General features: G+C 41.3%; 1 protein-coding gene across 1 annotated transcript in view; it reads right to left on the reverse strand.

Annotated features, from left to right (window-relative positions):
* LOC126048432 (putative N-acetylated-alpha-linked acidic dipeptidase) overlaps positions 1-10,207 on the reverse strand; it is a 33,791-nt gene extending 23,584 nt beyond the window's left edge. Inside the window, exons 1-4 of the mRNA XM_049823450.1 lie at positions 10,049-10,207; positions 8,546-8,651; positions 5,200-5,386; positions 4,310-4,411 (exon numbers count right to left, since the gene is read on the reverse strand). Coding sequence (XP_049679407.1) covers positions 4,310-4,411; positions 5,200-5,386; positions 8,546-8,651; positions 10,049-10,166 — 513 coding nt within the window. The 5' untranslated portion in view covers positions 10,167-10,207. The remainder of the gene's footprint in view (positions 1-4,309; positions 4,412-5,199; positions 5,387-8,545; positions 8,652-10,048) is intronic.
* Between the last annotated feature and the right edge of the window lie 357 nt (positions 10,208-10,564).

Raw genomic sequence — 10,564 nt, forward strand, 5'->3', positions numbered from 1 at the left:
CTAGGAACAATGAGCTCTCAGAGTGGCTCCCGTATGAATTCTTTGATCATGAGACAATTAGGTAGGCAAGTGACTTCTGATGAATTTAGACTCCTACCATCCAAAGCTGCCAGACTTTGTCCACAATGGAGAATGTTAAGATATGACTTCTGAATCAGAAACTTAGAGTAAGTGCTCAGAGTATGGCATTTACTTCTCTTCCAAATCTGTTTAACCTGTAGTCCGTCTTGGACAGCTAGAGGTATTTTGGACCCAGCCACCACAGTAAATACCGATTGTATTTTATGCAGTAGACTGAATGATGGCAATATCGTATGAAATTCTCAGGACTTGATTCTAATTCAATACAGCAGAAGGGCCTGACTGTCAAAATAAATAGACTTTGCACATGAATAAAGTATTCTTCATGATTGTGTTTCAACCATGTTATTCAATACTTGGTGTGTGATTCATCTTCCTTAATGTCAGCTACCTAAAAGTTGTGTGCATTGTCCAAGAAGGTCCTGTAGTGCGCTCCATAGCCAGTGAAGAGCTGGGAAGTTCTCTGAGAACTCACCCTTTCCAAGACAATTCACCCCAAATCTGTTTTAAACACCTATTTTAGGAAGGAATAAATTGCCCTGTGGATATACCTCTCATTGATTATACCTCAGAGACTGTTTTAGAGTAAATGCCTATAAAAAGCTTTAAAGATTGGTTTAGGGAAGATGCCTACAATTTCAGACAACTAAAATTAGCTGACAGGAAACTCTTCCTTAGTGCATTTCTCCATATTACCAGACACCTCCAGAGAGATCAATTTAGTTTCAAAAAGGTATAAGCTCAAATCTCTTATACTGACAAAAATCACTGACTTCAGGTGGTCTTATATATCAGCATACGGCAAGTCCTGATAAGACTGTGATACAGTCATTGACTGTACTAGTTTCACCACTAATCTGCTCAAGTCGCAATTTCTTCTTAAACAAAGCAAAATGAACGCAGTTAGGATAAATTCATGAAATAAAGGGGACTGTATTTAAATAAGGCAAACAGTTTCACACCTTTAAGATTCCGGTCCTCTTTGTTCAGAGAATAATTTTTAAATGCAAGGATTATTCTTGGGGAGGCTTTTCTGAATTTATGGAGTAGTTTTCCCTCTCAGTAAAATGAAGTGTAACTCTACTGAAGTCATGACAGTCCTTCCAGTCTATTTAGATTAAGCAAAAGGAGAATGTGGTCCTCCATTTTAACAAAATTTCTTTAGAATATCTTACACAGAATACCTACATTCATAGGCTATTGTATTTTTCATGAGAAATACAAAAAATGTTGATTTTAATAGTTTGGCTTACATAATTGCAGACCTGTAATTATAACAATTAATAGCAACCTGCAGGATTCTCACATTCAGGGCCCTTGTTCTACAGTGAAGTGCAAAACAAGTTAACACGAGAGTTACATTTTATGGTGAAAACCCGTTCACACTTTACAGGGTTTTTTTAAATAATGTCTTTGATTAAGTAGATGCCATCACATAAAGAAAAGAACAGTTCTGATTTTTAGAAGAAACTCTCATAACTATATCTGATATAAAGTATACAATCCTTATTCATTGCTTTTTTCCTGGTGTTGCAGAACAACTCATACTTATTCAATCTCCAGATTTCTGAAACTACATTAAAAGGTACTTACTTGAAGATTCTGGCAGTATTCGATATCCTGCATAGTAAATCAGGCTTCCTTAATAAAATTCTTTTAGCACCTCTGAAAATTCTTCAACTTTAACTTTCATTAACAGGTCAAAGAACTACATCGATGTAATAAATGTCTCATCAGAGCATTGTGACAGTTTTGTATCATGATTTCCTAGTGATGTGATGAAATCCCTCATGTTTATAGAGCTATTACAAAATACAAGCTTTGAGAATGTATTGTGGACTCATAAAATGTCTTATCTGGGCTCTTTTAGCATAGTTAGAGATCTCAAGTATGCCTCTTATGTGTGACCATCATTAACTAGATAGGAGTACTTTTGCAGTCACTTAAAAAGGAAGTGAAGAGCAGAATTTTACCATTCTCTATGATGCTAATGTTCCAAACTACTACTACTGTCTGACAGAATGTGACTTTGCTATTTTGTCTGCTTTCTGCTTAATATTTCTGTTAAAAGAAGTTTCTGGTCAAAACTTAACTTTTTTCATCCAATTCTTTACTGGGATTTAGTTGAAATATACCACACAGAAAAAATGTACATTTTCTGACAATCTGTATGACAGACGAGGATATATTCCACCTTCCGTCTACTGAGAACTTGAAATGAGTGGGAACTACTTCTAAATCTCTGCAGGGTCTCACTCTAGCAGGCAAGTAGGTACTATCCCACTCTGACAGTATTTAACCTTCAAAACACAGTCACTGCCACTTATTTCTAAAAGGCAGCTGCAGGAAAAAGTAATAGTGCTAGCAGTGCCGAACTGTATTTCCACAACTCCCCGATTATAGCACTCACCCAGAAAATGTGTGAGCTGCATTCTTGGCCTCTCTCACTATGAAGAACTTTGACCATTTCTCCCACTTTCCAAGAAGGTGGCCTACTCGTGAGACTATGGTTAGCCTGGGATGTAGGTACTTTACAGCCTTCTCCCTTCATTGAACTTGGAGCTTTATGTAGGAATCAGTTGCAAAATTAATGAGCAGAAAGAGAACCTAAGACTGATGATTGCACTTAGCAAGATCCAAATATCTCTCTCCACAGCTTAGTTCTGTTTTTTTAATAGAATGGTTTTTAACATAACATACATAAACCAGCCTGGGAGAACTCAGAAGAGCTCTGAACCCACTGAGTATTTCCACTGCTGAGCTATATACATGTTCCCTCCTGTGCTGTTTGCAGTACAGGTGGAGACAACTGCTCACTGGAGGATGTTATCGCTAACAGCACTAGCCAGCTACCCAGAGCTTTGGTCAAAGTATTATGTAATAAGGGGAACATAAGCATCATATTTTGAAGACAATCTGTCTTTTAGTTACTGGGTTTTTTTTCAGAAACAAAGTTCTTATACATAATTAAAATAAAATCATTTTCTAAAGAAAGAAGCTGCACCTTCTTAAAACTTGTTTTTATTATTTCCCATATACATCACTTACTGTAGCTCTCCACAAACCAAATAAAGCAGTGAGGTTATTCTGTCTTTGGGGATATTACGTTACGATACAAAGTCAGAACCAATGAATTTTACCTTACATTATGTTCCAAAATTTCTACTGCAATTCTTGAAATACTCAAAGCTCTCACATCCTAGGGTACAGACTATCTGCCTGGTTCTCTAGCTTCCTTTGAGTATCTGAGGCAAATGAATACAGGATACCTTTTGTATCCTGAACTTGGACAGCTTATTAACAAACTTCAGACAGTATATGACTAATACTGGGCTGTGCGAGTAAAAGCACTGTTAGCAGGTTTCAAAGTCAGATCCAACTTTAGAGCAGAGATTGGACCAGATGACCTCCAGAGGGCCCTGCCAACCTATATTATTCTATGTATAGACAGGAGAGATACTGAGAATAACAAAAAAAAAAATCTGATCTTACAAAATATTAATTGAAACCACTAATGATCATAGGATAGAGAACTCCTGTTACACAGGCCAACTTTATAAAAGAAAGCCCGTCAGCTGGTACCATCTGTACAAGACAGAAAGGATTAGAGTTAAGCTCAGATCACAGCAACATTTTAATGCCAGCTAGAATAAAAGCCATTTTCAAGCATACTGTACACTGTGCTGTTATACCTGTCAGTGTGAGCCTTGGGCAAGCAGCATTTTGAAAATTATATTGTTCATTTGCCTACATAAATGTAACAGTCTTATTTGTTCAGCAAGATGGGAAACAATAGTGCATATTCACAGAAATATCTGGAGAAGCTTATAGCAACTGACAACATTAAAGGTTTATTACTGTATTTTTTAAGGAAAAGGTAAAAATAAAATCCAGTTCTGACTCAAACTCGAGGAAAAAATTAAACATATATGTATGACTGCTCAATTTGAACATTGCCCCATTGTGAAACTCCCAAGAACATGAGAGGTACAACATCTTTCCTACTGGTGATATGTCAAGTTTTGAACTAAAGCCTAAGACCCAGGAATTTCACATAATTCTGTATCATTCTATGCTATTCTGTGCTATGCTATGCTACACTACACTATGGTATTCCATCTTTTCTATTGCTATTATTTCTATTTCTGTTTCTATTTCTACTTCTGTTCCTACTTTTATTTCTGTTTCTATTTCTACTTCTATTTCTTTTACTATTCTACTATGTTACCTCAGGTATTCCTTGGGCTGAAAATGCACTGTAGGGTGGAACCACATCTCTAACAGCCTCATATCCTGGAGGAGGAGGCTCAGATAATGATGTGTTGAAAATCTAGTGGGAAAAGAAAAGAAAAAGGTAAGCCAGGCAATATGGAAAAGAAGTACTTTCTATTCAGGCACATTTCACATGCATTTGCAGTTTAAAGGACTCTAGTTTTAGAACTGTAAATGAGGAGTGGCCAAAACTTTAGCAATCACTGGGCAACCTTTTCAGCATGCAGGTTCAATGTGTGATCTTGCAAATCCCATCTCCAGTCTTCACAAAGAATCCTGCTTAAATGAACACAGGGTCCCTTAAGGTGGTCTCAGTACAGCAGATAAAAGCAGCTTAGATCATAATAGTAAAAAACACTTGCATTCTGCTCATCCCTGGAGCTTCTACAAGGACTAGAGCTGCTCTGTAATGAACTGATGTTACCTGTGATAGTGCATCTCAAGGCCTAAACTCTAATATCCAAGCAACTGAATTTAGCACAATCACCAACACTGTTTAATCAACCAATGCAAATAATGATACTGTCCATGGTTGCTTTCCTCTTTCTAAATAACAGAATAATTTTAAAACAATTTAATTACATGAAGTAATTGTCTTACATAATTCTCTTTTAATCCATATATTTCAGTATGCTGTATGAATCAGGGTAATTATTAGTATTCCTAGCACATACACCACGAAACAAAGATACAAAATATAAAAGCAAACTGGAGCCCCTGATTTCTGTGTGCTTTGGATCAGGCCCAACACCATTAACAGAGCAGAGAATAGCTTTCATTCCCAGGCTTCCCAGGTGTATGAAGGTGATTTTGTTCCCTGGTTGCAAAAAATGGTGTTTTCTGTACCTCATTTCCATGCTCATCAATTATTGAGATGTAGTTGGGCTTAGTGTCATCAGGGTAAGAGAGCAAGACATCATAATGAACCAACTGAACAGAATCCAAACCAAACTCTTTCCACTCAGCTTGGACTTGCTGTGCCAGATTCAGATTCTCCTTTGTTCCTGCTAGGTGAGGAAGCTGTGTAAAATTGCTAAACAAAAAGAAGCAACAAGACAGGATCAGGCATTGCAGCTCATAATCAGAACTCCTCTTAGCCTAGCTGGAAATAAACCCCCTAGAGATGACGAGATGTACCCAGGCTAAATAAGGACCCGGACTCCTGTGCATCTATGCTTTTGCCTGTCTTACACATAAATTGAGGTAAAGGGTTTCAGTCTGTCCTGAGCTATCGCAGGTGTTTGTATCTTCCTCACAGCATGGCTTAGCAAGAATGGCATGATGACATCGACTGTGGGGTCCTGTCCTCGCTTTACTCCTTGTCTTTTGGGTGACCTTAGGCCAATCACTCCTATGCACAATGAGGCTGACCTTCCTTGTGAAGTGATAAAAGAATTGAGTATAATTATCTTTGTGTATTCAGTTTAGAAATGTGCATAATTACTCTGATCCCTACTTTTAATTAACTGTATATCCTCCTTGGATCTCGCTATTTTAATTAATTTTGGCATAAATACTGATTTATCTAAAAGTTCACTCTGAGTGTGTCTTGTTGGTAAATAAGAGAGCGAGAGTGGCCTACAAACAAGGAACAGAAAAAAGTCATGCAGTGCGAATAACAAACAGTGAAAGATACCATGAATAGTGAGCAACCCATTGTCTGAAAAAACAATTGTCCAGACCATTGAGAAAGCACAGTGGTGAAGGGAGCTGAAGAAACTCCCAGCTGAATGAGGTTGTCATCACGATGTCCTCATCCTGTCATATGACCATGCCATCAACAAGCCACAGAAGCATGTGTTGCACCAGTTGGTGTTAAGGAAGGAAATTGGATCTTCGATAACGAAGGGGTATAAGATTGGGAAAAATCCCAAGTACAAGTGAGAACAAAGACATCAAAAAAGCATTTTGAAAGAACTATACACATAGAATAGAATAGAATAGAATATTTCAATTGGAAAGGACCTACAAGGATCATCCAGCCCAACTGCCTGACCAATTCAGGGCTGACCAAGTTAAAGCAAGTCATTAAGGGCATTGTCCAAATGCGTCTTAAACACTGACAGGCTTGGGGCACTGACCACCTCTCTAGGAAGCCTGTTCCAGCGTTTGACCTCCCTTTGGTAGAGAAATGCATCCTAATGTCCAGTCTGAACCTCCTCTGATGCAGCTTTGAGCCATTCTCTGCCATCTCATCACTGTATACCAGGGAGAAGAGATCGGCACCTCCCTCTCCCCTTCCCCTCTTCAGGGAGCTGTAGAAAGCAATGAGTTCGCCCCTCAGCCTCCTTTTCTCCAAACTAGACAAACCCAAAGTCCTTAGCAGCTGAATGCTGCTAGATAAAACCATGTTCTTCTGATAATGTCAACAACTCGTACCAACACTGTACTGAAAGTCCTTGTTACAGTGACAGTACCGTTTTCTGGATGACATACCAAACCAAGAGCACAGTTACATGTTATTGTTAGAGCCAACAGCTGTTTTCTGTAAGAGTTAGGAATGTTTAAGTCTCACGTTTTTATTAAAATTTGACATAAGCAATAACATTCTCCTGTATTATATTCCCATTTAACTGAATATTGTGTTTTTCTTCATTTCCTCTTCTAATCTGTTGACTGCCTGTACTGGTAGTTCTGAGCAGTGACTAAGTATCTGCCATATTTCACCACAGAACTGGCCGCATGACAGTAAATGTTTCCTGTTGGCATAGTCTAGAGAGCAGAAAGCTCTCCTTTCACAGAGCTCTTTAACAACAGTTGACTTTGTAAGAGCCAAAACACAGGTTAAGACTGTAAAAAATCCTAAGTCTTCAGTTTTCCATGTTTATATAGTCCAGGACATGACTGTTACATAGTAAAGAGAACACACTTTCCAGCTAATTTATTTAAAATAGTCTGTGGCAAGTGCACTTAAAATGAAATCAGTGAGGTTGCCACAATCTTATAAACTGAAAATGGTTTTTTTGTAATTTAGTTTTATAGCAACAAACAACTTCATGCTATGTAATCAGGCTGGGAATTTAAGGCAAACCCAAATTTGTTGATTACTCTTAAAATAACTGATAGTTAAACACTTTCTTTACACAGAGAGTAAATTTCTATCAACCACCTGTGACTTCTGGTCTGTTACTGACTGGAATAAATACATGCTTTTAAGAAATACTACACTGTCCTAAAAGAAAAAGAATTTGTTTACAAGATCCCTAAAAGAAACAAAAGCTTCCTTGTAGTTAAAACTCCTAAGTTACAGAAATTAAGAAATTAATCACAGTAATTAAACTGTAATAGATTTAAAAAATATCTATATTGTCATCTTCCATTGTTTGAATTTTCAAGAATAAATGTTAGCAGCTTTGTTTCTAGGATTTAATAAAAGAAACAGAGTATATTTGAAATCACTAATTTAAAGGGTAGATGAAATGAAAAAATTATTGGGAAAAAAACATTGTCTTAAAAAAGACTCTAAAACTTTAAGACTATTAGATGTGTTATGAGCAGTCTAATGTACCATGATGACTAGCTGGTATCTACTATGTCTGTTCTAGCTATTCACTGTGCAGAGGGAGAGAGCTTAGAAACATATCCTTTCTTCATGAATGTGAGTATAAGGCCAGAATGGTAACAGATTAACACATAAATTTGGTCACAGCATGACAAAGTGTGAAGAAAGAGTAGCAATAAGGTACTAAGGCCTAAGCTATAGGAAGAATTAAAGGCTGAAACACTGGTATGATTTTCTTCTCTTTTGCATTGATGTACTCTGCTATTTTCCATTTAATCTCTCCTGATTTAAGTTCATTCATACAGCCTAACTTGAAGTGAATCATTTTTCCATAAAAAACAATGTAAGATAAACATTGCTGTAGACTGAAAAAGGATACATAAGAGAAAGGCTGAACCTCTACATCATTGTACAAGCATTCACCAAATGCCGAGCAAGAGCTTGGCCAATTTTTAATTGCTTTATGTACTGAGATTACTGACAACTCCTCAGCTGTTTCCAACACAAACAAGAAAGAGAGGAACTGAGATGGACTATTTTGTGAATCACAGCTCACTGGGGCACATTAGATAAAACCTATGGCTGACAACCTGCACACCATCCTCTGTCTGGTGTCATCCTTGGGCTGGTTCCTGCTTGAATTTTTTCTTTTTTTTCTTTTTTGGACTGCTTAGTCTACACATTACTTACTAAAGAAACTGCTTGATGTTTTCAGCCTTCATTTCAGCCATAAATGCCGCCTTCATGTCCTGATGAGGACTCACAGATGTCTTTTCTGTAGGTTTTGCAAACCAGCCTGTGTAACACACAAAAATACAACACTAAAAACACCAGAGCAATATTCCCATGGCACACACCATTTCTCTTTGGTATCACCACAAGATTTTCACTGTGTATTTTACAACTGTTTTTATCTCAGCACAGACAAGCAGCCACAACCTAATGCAGGCTGCACAGTGATGGTAGAGGCAGTCCCCCACACAGTAAGAGAACTTATTTACCTAGGTAGATATTGAGGGGAATAAAATACTATATTATATTTACTCGTCACAGTTATTTTACTGTGGATGCTAAGGAGACTTATCTTCCTTTAGCACCAGAACATCATGCTGTCAGTCATGTCAGTCATATCAGTCACCTCAGTAATAAGGCAGCAGCTTTACAAAAATGCACAGAAACACAGACACCCTTTGTAAGGAACAGATGTCTTGTAACTCCTTTCTCACTCTCTGCTCTGTCTGGCTCTTATTCTGGAATCCTTCCCTTACTGTGCAGGCATTACCAGAGTAAGTGATGAGAGGAACACCTGGCTAGAAGGAAAGTGTTTCTGACATCTGTTTTTATTTTTAAGTCAGAGACTGGACATGTTCCGTGCAAATGCAGCAGCAGTTACATGGGTAGAGCAAATGAGAGAACTGGTGGGGGGCAGAGAGCCGGTAACAAGCTGGCACTGGCGAGGCACTGGTCACTGGCACAGCAAAAGGCTCTTTCCACATGGGAGAGCAATTCAGCTGGGGCTTCCCAATGGCACGAACCCCAAGTGCAGATGAAAAAAGGCATTTCAAAACACAAGTGGCTCCTTTGTTTTTCCTTCCTCCCCCAAACTGATCCCGATTCATCTGTGGACCGAAGGGGAGGTAAGGAGGGGTAACCTCACGGCAGCAACCCGCAGGCCGGCCTGCTTGGGCTGAGGGGGAGGTGGGACAACAAATTAAAGACCGTTTCACCCCTCCTGTCAGCGCTCCTCCAGCCCCGTATTCATCTTCCCGCCTTTCTCGTTTGGGCTGGTGCGGTTTCAACACAGCCGAGTTGTGAGGCCTGTCCTCTGTCCCCTCCTCACAAACCCAGCGCCTCTTCTCCTGCCCGTAGCAGAACCATTTCATTTCAAACGAAGTCGAAACAAGTCAAAAAGGCAAAGCCCCCCTTCCCCTGCGGAGGAGCTGGAAATCCCAGGAGGGGTCGGTGACTGCCCGGTGTGAAGGGTAGGAAGGGCGGGAGCTGTCGGCCGGCCGAGCACACCCTCACTGCGGGCACCCCTGGCACACGGCCCCGGCCGCTGGAAACCCGCCCGCTCCTTCCCCACACGCGGCCCTTTCGGCCCGGCTCCGAGCCCCGACCCCGGCTGGAAGAGCGGCGGGTGGCCGGGAGAGCCCCCCCGCCCCCGATCCGAAGGAGGGTTACTCCGCACTGTACCGATGAGAAACCCGACGAGAAAGACCCCCGCCGCTGCTCCCAGGACGACAGCCCAGAAGCGGCAGCTGGCTGCCCTGCGGCCGGCGGACTCCGTGACGGTGCCGAGGGACGTCCACATCGCCGTCCGTCCGTCCGTCCGTCCGCTCCGCGCCGCTTCCCTCAGCACCTGCCCCGCCGGCGGAAGGCCTGCGGCGGCCCGGCCCGCCCCGGAGGCGGCGCCGCCCGTCGGTCGCGGTTCCCTCACCGCTTCCCGCCTCGGGCCCGCCGCCTCACACGCACCCCCGGGCCCCCGGCCGTGAGGGCTCCGCTCTCCCCCACCGCCCGGGGGGAGGGGCCGCCCGCCGTCGCGCCCGGGCGAGGCTGGAGATGCCGGAGGCCGCCCGGGTGCCGAAGCCGCGGCCCCGGGCGCTTGGCGGTCTCTCGCTGAGGTGCGAGAGACAGTCCAAACGTGCTCACCTCCCTTCTGCTTTCCCCCCTCTCTCCCTGCATGTGCTAGCTGTCCTGCCACCCCATATT

Source organism: Accipiter gentilis, chromosome 19 (genome assembly GCF_929443795.1).
Source record: "Accipiter gentilis chromosome 19, bAccGen1.1, whole genome shotgun sequence".
NCBI lineage: Eukaryota > Metazoa > Chordata > Aves > Accipitriformes > Accipitridae > Astur > Astur gentilis.